This window comes from Stenella coeruleoalba (assembly GCF_951394435.1).
Source record: "Stenella coeruleoalba genome assembly, chromosome: 1".
NCBI lineage: Eukaryota > Metazoa > Chordata > Mammalia > Artiodactyla > Delphinidae > Stenella > Stenella coeruleoalba.
Window position 1 is genome coordinate 176864430 of NC_137169.1, and position 19199 is coordinate 176883628.

The 19199-nt window shown below is 38.6% G+C and overlaps 1 protein-coding gene across 4 annotated transcripts in view; it reads left to right on the forward strand.

Moving 5' to 3' along the window:
- The window catches only part of ACBD6 (acyl-CoA binding domain containing 6), a 228571-nt gene that overhangs the window by 151601 nt on the left and 57771 nt on the right, over positions 1–19199 (forward strand). Inside the window, exon 8 of one of the 4 annotated variants that reach the window (XM_079929798.1) lies at positions 13925–18392. The exons of the other annotated variants lie outside the window; for them this stretch is intronic. Coding sequence (XP_079785924.1) covers positions 13925–13951 — 27 coding nt within the window. The 3' untranslated portion in view covers positions 13952–18392. Of the gene's footprint in view, positions 1–13924; positions 18393–19199 lie in introns of those variants that run through there. 4 annotated transcript variants of the gene reach the window in all.

Genomic DNA, 19199 nt, shown 5'->3' on the forward strand with positions numbered 1-19199 from the left:
CTAGGTATTTTATTCTTTTTGATGCGATAGTAAATGAGATTTTTCTTTATTTCTCTTTCTGATCTTTCATCTGTTAGTGTATAGAAATGCAGCAGATTTCTGTGTAGTAATTTTTTTATCCTGCAACTTTACCAAATTCATTGATGAGCTCTAGTAGTTTTCTAGTTTTGTCTTTAGGATTTTCTATGTAAAGTATCATGTCATCTGCAAACAGTGACAGTCTTACTCCTTTTACAATTTGAATTCCTTTTATTACTTTTTCTTTTCTGATTGCCATGGCTAGGACTTCCAAAACAATGCTGAGTAAAAAATGGCAAGAGTGGACATCCTTGTCTTGTTCCTTATCTTAGAGTAAATGCTTTCAGCTTTTCACCTCTGAGTATGATGTTAGCTATAGGTTCATCATATATGGCCTTTATTATGTTGAGGTATGTTCCCTGTGTGCACACTTTCTGAAGTTTTTATCGTAGAATTTTGTCAAATGCTTTTTCTGCATCTGTTGAGATGATCATGTGGTTTTTATTCTTCAATTTGTTGATGTGGTGTATCACACTGACTGATTTGCGGATATTGAAAAAGCCTCGCATCCCTGGGATAAATCCCACTTGATCATGGTGTATGATCCTTTTAATGTATTGTTGGCTTTGGTTTGCTAGTATTTTGTTGAGGATTTTTGCGTCTATATTCATCAGTGATACTGGCCTGTAGTTTTCTTTTTTTGTGGTATTTTTGTCTGGTTTTGGTATCAGGGTCATGGTGGCCTCAATGAATGAGTTTGGGAGTGTTCGTTCTTCTGCAATTTTTGAAATATTTCAGAAGGGTAGGTGTTAACTCTTCTCTAAGTGTTTGATAGAGTTCATCTGTGAAGCCATCTGGTCCTGGACTTTGGTTTGTTGGGAGTTTTTATTTTTTTATTTTATTATTTTTATTTTTTATTTTTTTCCAGTACGCAGGCCTCTCACTGTTGTGGCCTCTCCCTTTGCGGAGCACAGGCTCCGGACGTGCAGGCTCAGTGGCCACAGCTCACGGGCCCAGCCACTCCGCGGCATATGGGATCCTCCCAGACCGGGGCACGAACCCATGTCCCCTGCATCGGCAGGCGGACTCTGAACCACTGCACCACCAGGGAAGCCCTGTTGGGAGTTTTTAAATCACAGTTTTAATTTCAGTACTTGTGATTGGTCTGTTCATATTTTCTATTTCCTCCTGGTTCAGTCTTGGGAGATTGTACCTTTCTAAGAATTTGTCAATTTCTTCCAGGTTGTCCATTTTATTGGCATACAGTTGCTTGTAGTAGTCTTTTATGATCCTTTGTTGCGTTAGGTGTAAGGTTAGGTTGTTTGAGATTTTTCTTATTGGGTTGGCCAAAAGGTTGGTTTGTTTTTTTCCCGTAAGATGGCTGTAGTTAGTTGTTTTAACGTCATTAAGACATTAACGTCATTAACATTAAAGACTTAGTTGTCTTTAACATCATTCGAAACAGTTTTATTAGACTGTATGTGACAGCTGTCATATTGGCGAGCATTTAAAGAAAGGCATCAAAATTGGTGAATTTTTGTGTAGCCATTTTACTTGAAGATGGAAGAAAACAACATTTTCAGCATATTATGCTTTACTATTTCAAGAAAGGTAAAAATGCAACCAAAATGCAAAAAAAGATTTGTACAGTGTATGGAGAAGGTGCTGTGACTGATTGAACATGTCAAAAGTGGTTTGTGAAGTTTCACGCTACAGATTTCTCGCTGGACGATGCTCCATGGTCGGGTAGACCAGTAGAAGTTGATAGTGAGCAAATCGAGACATTAATTGAGAACAATCAACGTTATACCACACAGGAGATAGCCAATATACTCAAAATATCCAAATCAAGCACTGAAAATCATTTGGCGCCAGCTTGGTTATGTTTATTGCTTTGATGTTTGGGTTCCACGTATAAGTTAAACGAAAAAAACCTTCTTAGCATATTACCTCATGCAACTCTCTACTTAAACGTAATGAAAATGTTCTGTTTTTAAAACACATTGTGATGGGTGATGAAAAGTGGGTACTGTATAATAATGAGGAATGGAAGAGATCGTGGAGAGGTCATGGGGCAAGCTAAATGAACCACCACCAACCACACCAAAGGCCAGTCTTCATCCAAAGAAGGTGATATTGTAAATATGGTGGGATTGGAAGGGAGTTCTCTATCATGAGCTCCTTCTGGAAAACCCAAACAATTAATTCCAACAAGTACTGCTCCCAATTAGACCAACTGAAAGCAGAACTCAACAAAAAGCAACCAGAATTAGTCAACTTCTACAAAATGCATAATCTTCTGTCAGGATAACGCAAGACCGCATGTTTCTTTGACGACAAGGCAAATCTGTTACAGCTTGGGTGGGAAGTTCTGATTCATCTGCTGTATTCACCAGACACTGCACCTTCAGATTCCCATTTATTTAGGTCTTTACAAAATTCTCTTAATGGAAAAAATTTCAATTCCCTGGAAGACTGTAAAAAGCACCTGGAACAGTTCTTTGCTCAAAAAGATAAAAAGTTTTGGGAAGATGGAATTATGAAGTTGCCTGAAAAATGGCAGAAGGGAGTGGAACAAGAGGGTGACTACGTTGTTCAATAAAGTTCTCAGTGAAAATGAAAAATGTGTCTTTTTTACTTTAAAATCGAAAGTACTTTTTGGCCAACCCAATATTTCCTGAGGTAAGATTGTATTGCTATAAACTTCCCTCTTAGAACTGCTTTTGCTGCATCTCACAGGTTTTGGATCATCATGCTTTTGTTTTCATTTGTCTCTAGATATTTTTTTATTTCCTCTTTGAATTCTTGAGTTATCCATTGGTTGTTTAGTAGCATATTGTTTAGCCTCCATGGGTTTGTGTTCTTTAGTTTTTTTTTCTTGTAGCTGGTTTCTAATCTCATAGCACAGTGGTTGGAAAAGCTGCTTGATATTATTTCAATTTTCTTAAATTTACCGAGGCTCACTTTGTGGTCCAATATGTGATCAATCCTGGACAATGTTTCATGTGCACTTGAGAAGAAGATGTATTCTGCTTTAGGATAGAATGCTCTATAAATGTCAATTAAGTACATCTGGTCTAATGTGTCACTTAAGGCCTCTATTTCCTTATTTTCTGTCTGGATGATCTGTCCATTGATGAAGGTGGGGTGTTCAAGTCCCCCAGTATTATTGTGTTACTGTCGATTTCTCCTTTTATGGCTGTTAGTATTTGCCTTATATACTGAGGTGCTTCTTTGTTGGGTGCTTATATATTTACACTTGTTATATCTTCTTGTCTTGATCCCTTGATCATTTTGTACTGTTCTTTGTCTAACAGTCTTTAAAGTCTATTTTGTCTGATATAAGTATTGTTACTGCAGCTTTCCTTTTATTTCCATTTGCATGGAATATATTTTTCCGTCCCCTCACTTTCAGTTTGTATGTGTCCCTAGATCTGAAGTGGGTCTCTTGTAGACAGCATATATACGGGTCTTGTTTTTGTATTCATTCAGCCAGTCTTTGTCTTTTGGTTGGAACATTTAATCTATTTACGTTTAAGGTAATTATCAATATGTATGTTCTTACTTACATTTTGTTAATTGTTTTGGATTTGTTTTTGTAAATCTTTTTTCTTACCTTCCTCATTTGTTGTCTTGTGATTTGATGACTAACTTAAGCGTTGTGTTTGGACTCCTTTTTCTTTCTTGTATATGAATCTATGGTAGACTTTCGGTTTGCAGTTACCTTGAGGGTTTTTTTTTTAATCTTATTTTTTTTAGTATTTCCTTTGTGGTTTTTTTTTTTTTTTTTTTTTTTTTTGGCTGCGTTGGGTCTTCGTTGCGGCACATGGGCTTCTCTCTAGTTGTGGTGTGTGGGTTTTCTCTCTCTAGTTGTGGCGTGTGGGCTCCAGGGCGCATGGGCTCTGTAGTTGTGACACGTGGGCTCCAAAGCACGTGGGCTCTGTAGTTTGCAGCTCACGGGCTCTCTTGTTGAAGCGCGTGAGCTCAGTAGTTGTGGTGTGCAGGCTTAGTTGCCCCATGGCATGTGGGATCCTAGCTCCCCAACCAGGGATCGAACCCACGTCTCCTGCATTGGAAGGTGGACTCTTCACCACTGGACCACTGGGGAAGTCCCTACCATGAGGTTTTGATATAGCGGTCTATATATAAACAAGATTGTTTTAAGTTGCTGGTATTGTAATTTCAAATGCATTTCCAGTATCCCGCATTTGTACTTTTTTTTTTTTTTTTTTTTGGCGGTACGTGGGCCTCTCACTGTTGTGGCCTCTCCCATTGCAGAGCACAGGCTCCAGACGCACAGGCTCAGCGAGCCCGCTCCGCGGCATGTGGGATCTTCCCAGACCGGGGCACGAACCCGTGTCCCCTACATCGGCAGGCGGACTCTCAACCACTGCGCCACCAGGGAAGCCCTGTACTCTCTCCTTATAATTGTTTTTTTTTCTTGCGGTACGCAGGCCTCTCACTGTTGTGGCCTCTCCCATTGCGGAGCACAGACTCCGGACGTGCAGGCTCAGCGGCCATGGCTCACGGGCCCAGCCACTCCGCGGCATGTGGGATCTTCCCGGACCGGGGCACGAACCCGCATCCCCTGCATCGGCAGGTGGATTCTCAACCACTGCGCCACCAGGGAAGCCCCCATATAATTGCTGTTTTTGATTTCATATTTGTGTGTGGATGATTTCCTACCTTCACTATATGTTTGCCTTTACTGATGAACTTTCCCATTTGTAATTTTCTTGTTTCTAGTTGTGGCCTTTTCTTTTTCACCCAGAGAAATTTCTTCAGCATTTGTTGCAGAGCTGGCCTGGTGTTTTTAAATTCTCTTAGCTTTTGTTCGTCTGTAAAACTTTTGATTTCTCCATCAAATCTAAATGAGAGCCTTGCTGGTAGAGTATTCTTGGTTGTAGGTTCTTCCCTTTCATTGCTTTATTTTTTTTTAATATTTATTATGGCTGCATCGGGTCTTAGTTGTGGCATGCGGGATCTTTCATTTCAGTGCGAAGGCTCTTTGTTGTGATGCATGGGCTTTTCTCTAGTTGTGGTGCACAGGCTCCAGAGTGTGTGGGCTCTGTAGTTTGTGGCATGTGGGCTCTCTAGTTGAGGTGCCTCAGCTCAGCAGTTGTGGCCTGCAGGATTAGTTGCCCCATGGCATGTGGGATCTTAGTTCCTCCCAGGGATCAAACCCGTGTCCTCTGCATTGGAAGGTGGATTCTTTACCACTGTACCACCAGGGAAGTCCCTTCATCACTTTAAACATATCATGCCACTCCCTTCTGGCCTGCAGAGTTTCTGCTGAGAAATCAGCTGATAACCTTGTGGACGTTTCCTTGTATGTTATTTGTTTCTTTTGTTGCTTTTAATATTTTTTGCCTTTAATTTTTGTCAGTTTGCTTACTATGTGTCTCAGGGTGTTCCTCCTTGGGTTTGTCGCTTCCTGGACTTGGGTGACTGTTTCCTTCCCCACGTTAGGGAAGTTTTTAGCTATTATCTTTTCAAATATTTTCTCAGGTTCTCTCTCTCTCTCTCTCTCCTCCTTCTGGGACCCCTATAATGTGAATGTTGTTGCGTTTAATGTTGTCCCAGAGGTCTTTGGGACAGTCCTCATTTCTTTTCATTCTTTTTCCTTTATTCTGTTACATGGCAGTGATTTCCACCATTCTGTCTTCCAGCTCACTTATCCATTCTTCTGCCTCACTTATTCTGCTATTGATTCCTTCTAGTGTGTTTTTCATTTCAGTTATTGTATTGTTCATCTCTGTATGTTCTTTAGTTCTTCTAGGTTTTTGTTAAACATTTCTTGTATCTTATCGATCTGTGCCTCCATTCTTTTTCCAGGATCTTGGATCATCTTTATTACCATTCCTCTGAATTCTTTTGGGGTAGACTGCCTATCTCCACTTCACTTAGTTGTTCTTCTGGGGGTTTATCTTGTTCCTTCATCTAGGACATACTCCTCTTCTGTCTCATTTTGTCTAACTTTCTGTGATTGCAGTTTTTGTTCTGCAGGTTGCAGGGTTGTTGTTCTTCTTGCTTCTGCTGTCTGCCCCCTGGTGGATGAGGCTGTCTGAGAGACTTGTGCAGGCCTCCTGGTAGGAGGGAATGGGTCTTGTCCCTCTGGTGGGCAGGGCTGTGTCAGGGGGTGTGTTTAGAGGGCAACTGTGTACTCACTCAGGAAGACTTTAAGTAGCCTGTCTGCTGATGGGTGGGGCTGTGTTCCCGCCCTGTTGTTTGGCCTGAGGCAACCCAGCACTGGAGCCTACAGGCTGCTGGGTGGGGCCAGGTCTTGGTGAGAAATTGGTGGCCCCCAGGAGGGCTCATACCAATGAGTAGTCCCAGAACTATTGCCGCCAATGTCTTTGTCCCCACAGTGAGCCACAGCCATCCTCCGCCTCCACAGGAGACCCTCCAATACCAGCAGTTAAGTCTGGCCCAGGCTCTTACGAGGCTGCTGCTTTTTTCCCTGGTTCCCGGTGCACACAAAACATTGTATGCACTCTCTAAGAGTGGAATTTCTGTTTCCCCCAGTCCTGTGTAATTCCTGCGATCAAACCCCACTGACCTTCAAAGCCAAATTCTGTGGGGGCTCCTCATCCCATTGCCAGACCCCCAGGCTGAGGAGCCTGACGTGGACTCAGAACTTTCACTCCTGTGGGAGAACTTCTGTGGTATAGTTATTTTCTAGTTTGTGGGTCACCCACCCAGTGGGTATGGGATTTGATTTTATTGTGATTGTGTCCCTCTTACTGTCTCGTTGTGGCTTCTTCTTTGGATAATAGGGTATCTTTTTTGGTAGGTTTTGGTAGGTTCCAGCATTTTGTTTTTGTCAGTGGTTTTTCAGCACTGTGATTTTGGTGTTTTTGCAAGAGGTGAGCTCATGTCCTTCTACTCTGCCACTCTGCCATCTTGTCCCTGCCTCTATAAAATATACCTCCCTGTGCTCAGTGTTGCTGAGACTAAAATATTCTTCTAAATGTCACATTATAAGGATGAATTAAAGGTGAGGGAGTTACACAAAGTAACAAAATGCTCCCAAATGGGTCAACAGAATAAGGTCTGGAACTGGTGAGCTTGCCATTTTGATGATCAAACTGATACACTCCGAGAGTGGTTAATAATGCCTGAAAGATGGGAATAAGAATTCAGGGAAAAAAAGTGACTCTTTAAAGAAAAGGTGATCCTTCTGTAAAATAAATGCTATAGAATATTTATGGACTAATTCATATGCACAGGTATAGAGATCGATTATGCACAAATATTATCTGTAGAAAATGTGGCAGTTATTGTGGACAGTAGGTGAACAATGGGACTGCAACGTAGTGTTTCTTAGAAAAGCCAACATACCACCACCACTGTAGTAACGAATATCTATAAAACCAGAGCAAAATACTATTATATACGTAGCCGACTATAGTTAATATAAAGCATAAAACTTAGACTTTTATATTTCATAAAGGGTGTTGATAAATTTGAAGAATCTAGAGAAACAGTTCAAAAAATCAGTAGTTTGGAAATGGAATGCTTTAGGACAGTCTCATGGTCACAAACGGGCATGGGTCACATACAGCCCAAAGATCTATTTTTGTTTAGCACCTATAGTGTTACAACACAGTTTATTTATAATTAACTGTCAGTCAGTTGATTTCACATAAAATACAGATATTAGGATTCTCTTAAAATCTGAAAATATGGTAATCCTCCACAGATTCCCATAGGACAACAATCAGGTAGAGCTGAGTAGCTACTGCCCTCTGTTGACAGCCCTTGAGCTCTCCAGTTCCCATCACCCCACTATTGCTTCCCTGACCCAATTAATAACCTCACTCTTCTGTTTACTGCCTGAGGACATATAAGGGGTCTATAACCTTATGTTTAGAAAGACTAGGTTTGGAGTCAGGTTACCTAGATTCCAGTTTCTATTCTGCTACTAATTGTGTGACCTTGAATAAAGCATAATTGTAAAATCTTAAAGGTAGCAGGGAATTTAAAGACCATCTGGTTCAACTTCCAGCCTAATGCAGGAATTCTCTCTGCTAAATTTTCAAAAGGTGATTAAGCCAGCTAGCCTCGGTTTGAGCATTTCTGTTTACTTCACAAAGTAAAAGCCTGTTCCATTTTAGAAAGTTCTAGCTATTAGAAACTTCTACACCTTGAGTCTGAGTTGGCCTACATGCAGTACTAAAACTGTACATTGTATAAAATACTTTCTCATAGTACTGAACAAAGCAGAACTATAGTAACTTAATAGATGTGATATGAAAGACAAGGTATCTGCCTTCATACTTCCTTTTATTCAAAAGTATAGTTTGTGTGTAAAATGTACTAGGCCATCAAATGGGTGAATGATTTTATAGCAAAGCATGATACAGATGTAAATACCATTATAATTAGTTAGATTGTAGCCAGACCAGTTATAGAGTTTCATTGTAGACTTAGTAACCAGTTTTTATGTTATCATTGGAAATATTTGCCATTTCTGTAAAAAAAAAAAAAAAAAGAAGACTTAAAGATATCTTGTTTGTATAATGGCATTTGTCAGTGTGTTCATACTTTTTAATTTTCCAGGACTTGCAGACTTAATCCCATGAGCTCACTTCTAATATCAGTAAAGGGTATGAGCTGTCTATGTGGTTCAAGCTGCCACTTGAGGGTTTCTCCTTCCTGTGGAGCTTTCTAATGGAATTCAAGGTTCTCTCTAAGGGTGAGCATTATGAAGCCTTCCCAGGCTGCTTGAGAGGAGGAAGTGCACGATAGGTTCAAGGACACAGGCAAAGTTTAATGTGCACAAACATGCTTCTGCTTCTGCTTACTCTGATTGGCAAGGTTAACTCTGAGAGGCTGCAGCTTTTAAAAGTGATTTGATTAAACCCACCACTTTATTCCTTTCAGTTTTCCCCCTCCCCTTCAAGCACCAAACCACCACCTCCTTTGTCTTTGCAGTCTTTGCTTTACCAATTACCTTTTCTCTCTTTTTTCGTGATTTTGTGTCAAATTTTGACATTTTGTGAAATAGAATAATGATTTCAAAAGTAAGGTAACTTGCATCATTGAAAGTTTTGCCATTTCCACACTTACGTTTTATAAAACTCCAAATCCCTTACCTTCATTTGACTTACCTTATGATGTAAGGAAAGATACAATTATCACTTACATTAGCAATTTGCTTAGATTTACCACAGCCTTTTATCAAGAATTGGCTTGTATACAATGAATTCCTTTCACAGAAGTGTTTTAAAAAATAATCTTTTAATTACAAAAACTCCAACCATGTGCAAACTTAGGGAGAATAATATACCACCAAACTTCTGTGTACTCATCATCCAGTTTCAGCAATTACCAATTCATGGCCAGTCTTTTTAATCTATACTTCTACCCTACAATAGTGGTCTTTAACCTTTTTAGGAAGAATATAAGGAGAGCTATGAACACCAAAGAGAAAGGATATGGATGTAGAATTTTCGCAAACAGTTTTAATACGTTCATATACTTGCTGAAGCCCTTCCATGGATGTCCTAGGAATCTAAGAATCCAGAATAAGAATTCCTGCATTCCAGCAAAAAGGACACTGAATTTTCTCAGCTTTTCTGTTCACATGAATGTAAGGATTGGGGATTAGCAAAGGTCCTCCTATGAAAGCAACAGTAAAGTTAAGCCAGTGACAGGGTTTTTTAATGATTAAATATTCGTTATAGAATTTCATAATATACTCCCTTACTGCCATTTTCAGCTTCTTTTCCCTTTGGTTGCTTGTTAGTTTCTCTTCTAATTGATGGTTCTTTTACAAAAGTTGACAGACTTGGGAGACATTCAGTGTCTCAACTCTCAAGGCCTAACAACTTTAGAATTTCATCCAGAGCTTCTGAGTTATTGCTAACAGCTAAAAAAAAAAAGAAAACTGTCTCTCCCTATATATCCAGGATAGAATAAATAATAATGAAATGCATTAAGTTGTTAAGAACTTAATAAAGCTGAAGTTTCCATTAAAGAGGATACTAGCTTTTAAGTACAAATTTTAATTAATAAAGCATATTTATCAGAACTGTAGGGATGGCTGATTGGACATGACAAAAGGGTAATCTTTCTTTTTCCCAACCTGCTTCACATCCTTCTTTTGTCAGCTGGTAGGTACTTCGCTAAGCCTCCCTCTGAAATAGCTGTGGTCATAGGGTAGACTCAAAACACGAGCGGTTAGTAAAGCATGCGGGATTCCCCTGTAGAACTATTTTGTTTTTGAACCCCATACCATCTGATCCTGATGTGAGCTAGAAGTATTTTTTAAAAGCAGGTAATAATAATAGAGGAATAGTTGATATAATTTAATTATTAATAATTTTATTTCAAAATAATAGATATATTTTCTCTTTGGCATGGTTTTCTCCTCTTTTTCTTCTTTATGTGGGGAGCTGGGGGACAGAGAAGGTGTATGATACTCATTTGAGTATGGTTAAAAATATTTCTATTAAAGTGATGATTCAGAAAGGAACCACCCTTATTTATAGATAGCCCCCCACCCCTTTTTTTTTAAGTCCTCCATTCTGGCATTCCCTCTATATTATGGTTGGGAGTACTTTTAATATTTTATTGAAGAGGGAAAGAATCAACAACAACAAAAAAATCCCATAATGTTTAACGGTTATATCCATTCAACAAATATACCAAAATAAATATATGATCATAGAAGGTAGATATTCATATATTTCATATATATATTTCTATAGATGTGTGCAATCCATATAACATAGATCAACTTGTTTTTATTAATTGATGTTTCTGCAGTATTTTGAAAGTTGTATAATGTGGGGTTTTACCCCATTACAGGTTGGGAATACACAGTCTTCGCTCTGCAGTACCTCCTTCTTTTGAGAGAAGGTTGAATGCCCAATCTCTGTGCTCTCCTTGGGCTTTGTTCAAGGCCAAATTCGTCAAGAAATTTTTCAGGAAGCTCAATACGAAAATATCACATATAAAAAGATTAACCATCACTTTCAATACATTTTAAAATATTTTCTTTTTTATAAGTGTCCTAAAAATTTGTTTCAGATATTTTACAGATTCCATCATGGTTCATTTTTTTTGTTATTTGGACTGAAGTTGAGCTCTCTACTGTTTGAGTGCCCTAACCTCTCTCAATAGAGAGATGTCTAAGCACCTGTTTAAAAAAAATAAAGATGCCTGTTGCCTGTAACAAAAACTATCCCCACCTACAATTTATTAAACCTTGACATACTGCATTACTTAAGAATTCTCAGAGAAAATTAAAACCCTTTTGACTGGGTTCTGCCATGCAGGGAAATTTTTAGTGACATTTAAAAGGTTTCTCTTGTGTTCCTCTAATGGGATAAGTAAAAAAGGCTTGTTTTAGCCCAGCAAATGGGGGGACAATCCAATTTCCTTGATTCCATCAAGACACTTTTAAAGCATTAGCCTGTGCAGTAAAAAAAAATTCAACTGACCCCCTTTGCCTGATGGCTTTGAAAAGTATCCTGATGTGTAGGTATTTGCCCAACACAGCATACTTGGTTATTGCTCTTCCAACACATCCGTTGATGGAAAAATCTTATGTGAAGCTCCAATAAATGTCAGTTTATGTTATAGAACTATAAAAACAGTGCACCAGACTATAATGGTCTTTCTGATGGGCAGCCTTTCCCTGGAAGATGAAAAGAAATCCTGCCAAGTATGTTTAAATTTAAAAATTAAGGAAAAGATAAATTGTTTAAGTAATTTAGTGAACTTTTTGTTACATTCAGTTTGTTCACTGCTGTTGATATTTACTTCTATTTGTCCAAAAGATGGTGCTCATTTACAGAGAATATACTAGCATAGGGCAGTGGTCCTCCAATGTTGACTAGTATAAGAATCATCAGGGCTTGTTAAAACAAGTTTCTGGGCCCAACCCCCAGAGTTTCTGGTTCCATAGGTCTGGGGTGGAGCCTAATTTGCATTTTTCACAAGTTTCCAGGTGGAACTGATACTGCTCCTCTGAGGCCCACACTTGGAGAACCACTGGCCTAGGGGATCTGAAAGGATACTCACCTCTGGATCAGTGGTTCAAAATTTGAATCAAATCACTTAGCCTGAAAGTCATTAACATCTGAGAGCACTCTGATGTGTGAAAAATGTGTTGATGGGCATCAATAAAGTCTTGAGTGGAGAGGCGTGTATTTGACATTTGGCTTTCTCTTTGGCAGTCTTTAAAACCCATTCCAAAGGGAAGGAAAACATAAAGACGATGGAGCTTTCGTTTTAGAGACAGTGCAGGAGAGAAAAGTATGGGAGCTCTATGTTACTGAAAAAAATAGAAACTGAACATAAGTTTTCTATGATCCATTACCTAATAGTAGAATGAAGCTGTTGTTTATGGTATCCTGATATTTAAATTTTTCTTTTTAATGAGAACTTCTGCCCTTTAACTATGTAAGAACTCAAAGCACCTTCGTATTAGTTTTTAAAAAAGTAAACTACATTTGATATTCTGATTCTTTGAAACTTGATTTTTGTGTAAGAAATAATGGTAATTGTGTTATCCAGAATATTTCACTCTAGCTATATCAGCAGTATTTCCTCTGAAATACTTAGAATTGATCTAATAGCCTACTTTTACTCAAGAGTCTAGAGAGTTAGATACTATTTATTCATTTGTCCTTAAAATGTACCTGTGAAGTAAATAGGAGACCAAAAATAATCACCTTTTGACGAGAAGAAATTATAATAGCAGAGAGATTTGTTGGTGTCTGAAAATCATAGAGGCAAAACTGGAAAGAAAGAAACTTAGGAACCTTAGATAGACCCTTTTAAAGAAGGTAGTGCAGCACTCAGTCTCATTTTCTTCTGGTGGAAGAATACGTATGCTAATCCGTACATGTATATCTGTTCTTACAGTGTCTAAATGCTTTATAGTGATTCGTAATGTTCTTCTGTTTCACACTTTTATTTTCTTCTATCTGTCCAAGTAAATTCCGTTCAAACAAATCTTTTTTTCATAAAATATTTATATCTTATTTTATAACACTGTATTTTTAAAAAGACTTATACATAACATTGATTCATGTAATCTGCGAAGCTATTGTTTGTCTATTATTTTTTAATGGTTTCCTTTTAAAGTTATGGAAATACCATGTAATATAGAGGAGGCCCCCCAAAATCTATCTGATTTGTTTTATTCATTGCACTGTCACCTTTTAAAAATATTTGTTGGGGCTTCCCTGGTGGCGCAGTGGTTGAGAGTCCGCCTGCCGATGCAGGGGACCCGGGTTTGTGCCCCGGTCCGGGAGGATCCCGCATGTCCGCCGAGCGGCTGGGCCCGTGAGCCATGGCCGCTGGGGCTGTGCGTCCGGAGCCTGTGCTCTGCAACGGGAGAGGCCACAGCAGTGAGAGGCCCGCGTACCGCAAAAATATATATATATATATATATATATATGTTTGTTGAATTTGTGGCTAGCTTTGAAGCAAAACAAATGCTACTGTTTTTGTTTTTCCGGTACGCAGTCCTCTCACTGATGTGGCCTCTCTCGTTGCGGAGCACAGGCTCGGGACGCACAGCCCCAGCGGCCATGGCTCACGGGCCCAGCCGCTCCGCGGACATGCGGGATCCTCCCGGACCAGGGTACGAACCCGGGTCCCCTGCATCGGCAGGCGGACTCCCAACCACTGCACACCAGGGAAGCCGCCAAATGCTACTGTTTTAAAGAGTTATCAGTTGCTTTGGGAGTAAGGGTACTATCTGCATTACTTAAAACTCAGTTTGAAAATAATTAAAGGAGACTGAAATTTCCATGGGTTAAATGAATGGAATCAGGTAATCAGCACTTTTCCGGAGCCCTCCTGCATTTCCCTAGAGTCCTGAGCCTACATTTTGTGATTCCCTTCCAGCACCAACCTTCTTTTTTGTTTTGGTTTTTCTCCTCAGCTAAGGATAGGTAATCAAGTCAAATGATAATGATCCACATGGTAGCAGGTATATTCTGCTGACCTTTCCCTGTGGTGCAGTGAGTACTGAAGATGGAGTCCAGAGAAGACTGCACAGAGGAGGTCAGTGCAGAAGTGGGAGCAGTTAATCTCTCTCCTGCTCTGATATCCGACAGCTGGTCTCACATGGGCCTGGTGCCAGCAGTGTCTTTACAGGCTTTGTGGCAGAGATTATTTAAAGGAGATTAATCCCTCTAAACCCCTTATATTTTAATTATTTCTGTATGTATTTATAAAACCTGCAGTCTGCTTGTTTCAGGGCACAGTTGTCCAAGCCCTTGTCTTTAACCTGGTTTCCACAATCAGACAAGTCTATCTCTGTTACCACAAAGGATACACCATTGATTTGATTTTCCTTGTTACTGAAATTGTTTGGGGTGTTTTTATTCATTTGTTTTTTGGTTGGTTTTGGTTTTTGGTTTCTGTTTGATATTAACATTACTGTTTGAGAGAATAACTAAAGTTAATATGACTTATTTTAGAATATCTGCTAAAATGCTGTTTTTGTATTACATGATAGGAATCTAAAGTTGTAGACTGTAGGATGTGAAAACCTCTTGGTATTATTAAAAAACAATAGATCTTTCAGGGTATTATATTTTAAAGATTGATTAGTGGACATGCCTACCACGGTTTCCAGCATTGTCAGCTAACTTTATGCCTGACCAGGGCATCCAGAACAAAAAGATTTCTGCCTTTCCAATTTATGTTATTGAGGACTATCAAAATTTCCTTCGAATTTGAGTCCACACAGTATGAAAGAACAAAAATCCTTCATTAAAAAAAAAATAGCTATGAACTATCCTTTGTGGCATTGGAGCATCACGTCTCTAGCCACCATGGAAGTGCTTCTGTCTTTAACATGCAAGGAAGCATTTCTGCCTCTTCATGCACTCTATTGCACCTTCTTTCCAATAGCTAGGAAAGGAATTCTTTGGGAATCATCCTCCTGAAGGTCTTCCGCCTTCTAAGGAACCTCTAATAGGGCCTGTCTTGATTTAGAATGTGTTCATGATATTTGTATCTTCTAACTACTTGTTTTAGAAAGAAAACATGTCCGAATTAAGTACATACATAGATACATAAATAAGATCTGTGGGAGTAGCATAAAGATCTTTTACGCTCTGCATATTTTGTGAATGCATTTTAATTGGTGTTAGTTGAGCTTTTTCCTTGGTCTTTCCAAAAAATGAATTCTCTTTCCTGTAACTGTTATTTTTCAATAATAGGTATTATGAAAGCATATATTACCATAAAGAATCAGATTGTAATGTAATAGTATAATACCGAATAATATAAACAATCTATTTTGTATAATATGTTCTCATATTTGAACTGATCTAAACTTCCTATATGTACAATGTTAATTTTTAAAACCATAAAAATATGCCAAATTCTATTAAAAGCTAGGGAAATCCTTAGTTAGAAATTCTTATCTGACTTGAAGACAATTAGAATATGCTTCAAAGTTTCAGGTAGAAGAATGGCATGCTTAGGACAGTGCTTGCAAAAGGGATAGGAGACCAGATAAATTATTAGGGAGGCTCTTGTAGGAATTAGTGGATTAGAAGGTTAGGACCTGGTTAAGGTCCATTACTGTAGAGAAAGAAAGAATCAGATACAGTACAGAAGGAGAATTCAATCAACTTCACTTGATGAAGGACAGTATAAGAGGTAAAGAAAAGGGATAGTTTGAATATGACTCCAAAGCCATAGGCAAAAAAGTTTTCTGGTTTTGATGTGGCTAACTTTAGGGGGCTATCCTGAAATTCATTTAAAATGTCCTAAAGAAAAAGAGAAGCCAAGAGAGAACATTTGTACACACATAGATGTTTTTCCAAAAGAATAACAGATTCTAAGAGAAGGCTGAATCTTTATTTTAAAATCTCAGATACTGAGAAATCTCCATATAAATATGAAGATATACAGAGAAACCCGTAAAATCCCAGTAGTGTTTAAGAGCATAAGCTCTGAAGCCAGAGACTTAAGTTCTGGCTCTGCACCTTATAAATCCTGTGACCTCAGACAAAGTTACTTAACCTACCTAAGCTTCAGTTTCTTCATTTGTGAAATGAGATAACTTAATACCTACTTTATGAGGTTGTTGCGTGGATTACATAAGAGAACACATAAATTGCTTAGTGCAGTAAACAGATTTGCTACTACCATCATTGTTTTTACTCACAACTGACTAAAATCAGTCTTTCTTGCTATATTGGCAGGCTATAGGCAGAAAGGTATACAAAATGAACTATCATTAAAGTTGCCCACAATACTGCATCTTTGTCTGTTTTGCTACTCATACAAGGCATGTATATGTTTATTATAGAATTCTAATTCATAGATGACTTGAAGTCTTTTGTTCTTATTTTTAAATCAATACCAGAAGTAATACCTTTTTATTTGACTCTTAGTTGTACAGCCATACACAAAAGTTATTAAATTACAGTTGGGAGGTAGAGGGTAGAGTAGGGGAATAAACTAAAGCGAACATTTATTGAGACTCTTAATACAATCATTCATTCCCCTTAATAAAATCAGTCACTTATGCCAGAAAAACAGCTCAGAATAGTTTTATCTTTGAATATGTGGATTTTGCTACCTCTCTTCCCATAGGCTGTGTCCTTTTTTATTGGGTCCCGAGAAAACAGCTTATGTAATATTTCTTTTGGATACCCAGGAAAGAATTTAGGCAGCAGGACTAATGTGGACAGTAAAAACTGAAGTAAAAATCTTTCCATGTTTTTAAAGATTTAAAAAATTATTCTAAAAGAGGATGAAAGTGTGTGGATGGTGATAAAAAGCCACCATTTGATTATATTTATCGGCAAATAGTTCTGAAGAAATTACAGTATGAAAAACTGAAATTGTAGCTTCAGGGGAAATAGAGGGTTAAATCTCTGAGCTGTAGAAGCAGATTGTGTTTTCCTTTTGTGATCTGGGCTGACAAGACATCAGTATTCTATTCATCTGTTGGGAATTAGGCTGTTAATCCAATCAATGACTCTTGAGTGAGCTGTGGCCTACCTCCCCCACTGGGGAACAATCGGATCAAACTGCAGATTGTTTAAGAGCACAGTGCTGTCCTCATGTCAGGTGGAATTCTCAAACGCTCCCTGGTGAATTGGGGATAGGGAAAGCTGCCTTGGCCCATTTATCCTCCTTCTTAAATAACCAGGTGTCTGCTTCATCCATAGGAAAGCATTAGGCAATAGTGACAACAGGAGTGCAATAGAAATCCATTAACTTTAGCTCACAAAAGTGTGGGTGAAAGGAAGCAATGCTTCCAAACACCCCACAAAACAGCTTATATAAAAGTTTATTCATATTTTTTCCCTACTCCTCAAACCCTAAATCATTTTTTCTGTGGGCTTTTTTTTTGGTTGTTGCTAACAATTCTATAGCAGTGAATTTTGTTAACCACCATGAGCTCTTTCTGTGTATTTATACTGCCCTGCCTATATTTTTATAAGTCATCAGGGTAGAAGTAAATTTTAATATAGATTATGGGAACACTAATTAAATAAAATTTTAATTTTAAAATATTTCTCTGAGGAATGCTAATTAAATAAAATTTTAATTTTAAAATATCATAGTCTGAGCATACATAATTTTGACATCTTTTGCAGCCTAGCAAAATTTAATTTCTAATTACTGATTTAATAGTCCATTAAGTACATTTGGAAATTATTATTGAACTGATTAGATAGATGTTCAGGGTTGCTGTTACCTTCTATGAAATGCTATCTCAATTTTTCCTTTTAAACAGTAAGGTGAAATGAGCTATCATAAAGCAAAATATCCAAAATACAAAGAGGAATTCTCAAAGAAGGTACTTACAACCCCAATCTTAGTGAAAACAGGCTTAAAGGATAATTTTATGGCTTTCTATCTACATTACGTAGGAGTGTTCCAAAAAGAATTTCCTAAATTTGCCAATTTTATCCATTCGTCCTGCGTATATAGCACACACCTTTTATACCCAGGACTCTTCTTAAGCATTGGAACTGGGCTTCCCTGGTGGCGCAGTGGTTAAGAATCCGCCTGCCAATGCAGGGGACACGGGTTCGAGCCCTGGTCCGGGAGGATCCCGCATGCCGCGGAGCAGCTCAGCCCGTGCACCACAACTACTGAGCCTGCGTGCCACAACTACTGAAGCCCACATGTCTAGAGCCCATGCTCCGCAACGGGAGAGGCCACCGCAATGAGAAGCCCACGCACCTCAACAAGGAGTAGCCCCCGCTCACCGCAACTACAGAAGGCCCATGCACAGCAACGAAGACCCAATGCAGCCAAAAATAAATGAATAAAATAAATAAATTTATAAAACTAAAAAAAAAACAGCATTGGAATTACCACCATGAACAAGACAGACAAGGTCCACACTCTTTGGGAGCATACGTTCTAGTGAGGGCAACATACCAAAAACAATAAATAAGACGCTATCAGATAAGCACTAAGAAATAAGTGAAGTAGGTTGGTTACTTTGAACAGAGTGATCAAGTAAGACTTTACTGAGGAAGTAATAGTTAAACAGAGACTTCAATGGAGAGAAGGTGCTGTAAGTCATGCCCCAAATCCCTGAAACAGGAATGAGCTTGACATACCAAGAGCAGACTACTTATATGTATGCTGTTCCCCAGACCAGAGGGTTTCAGGCCTGGCAAAGTGTCTGAATTTCCTTAGGAACTCTGTAAATATAAAGATATCTGAGCCTCTAGCTCTAGAAATCCTGGTTCGGCAGGGCTGGATAGGATGAAACCTGTGCATCCAGTGCCATGAACAGTACGGAAAACCTACTCCAGCCAGTGTAGATAGTTTCCTCCCTTGAATACATCACATTCTTACCTACTTCCATCTGTGCCTTTGCACATGTTTTTCCTTTGCTGGTAATGTTCACCCTTATCCTCTCACACATACATACATCCTCACCCTTTCAAATACCATGTGCTCTTCAAGGCCGTGTCTCAATAGGAAGCACAGAGCACTATTTTTGAAGTATTCTTACCAAAAAAAGTTGAACCCAAATTTAATAAAACCTATTAAATACATGTGATAATGATGTAATGACATCAAAAGAAAGTAAACTGGCAAATCTGGACTATGGGACATTCTGCTGAAAGACTGGACCCTTTCTATAATAAGTCAGTGGCATTTTTTAAAAAGTGGGACAATAAGAAACTCATTAAATAAAAAGAACAATTAGGAGCCAGAAT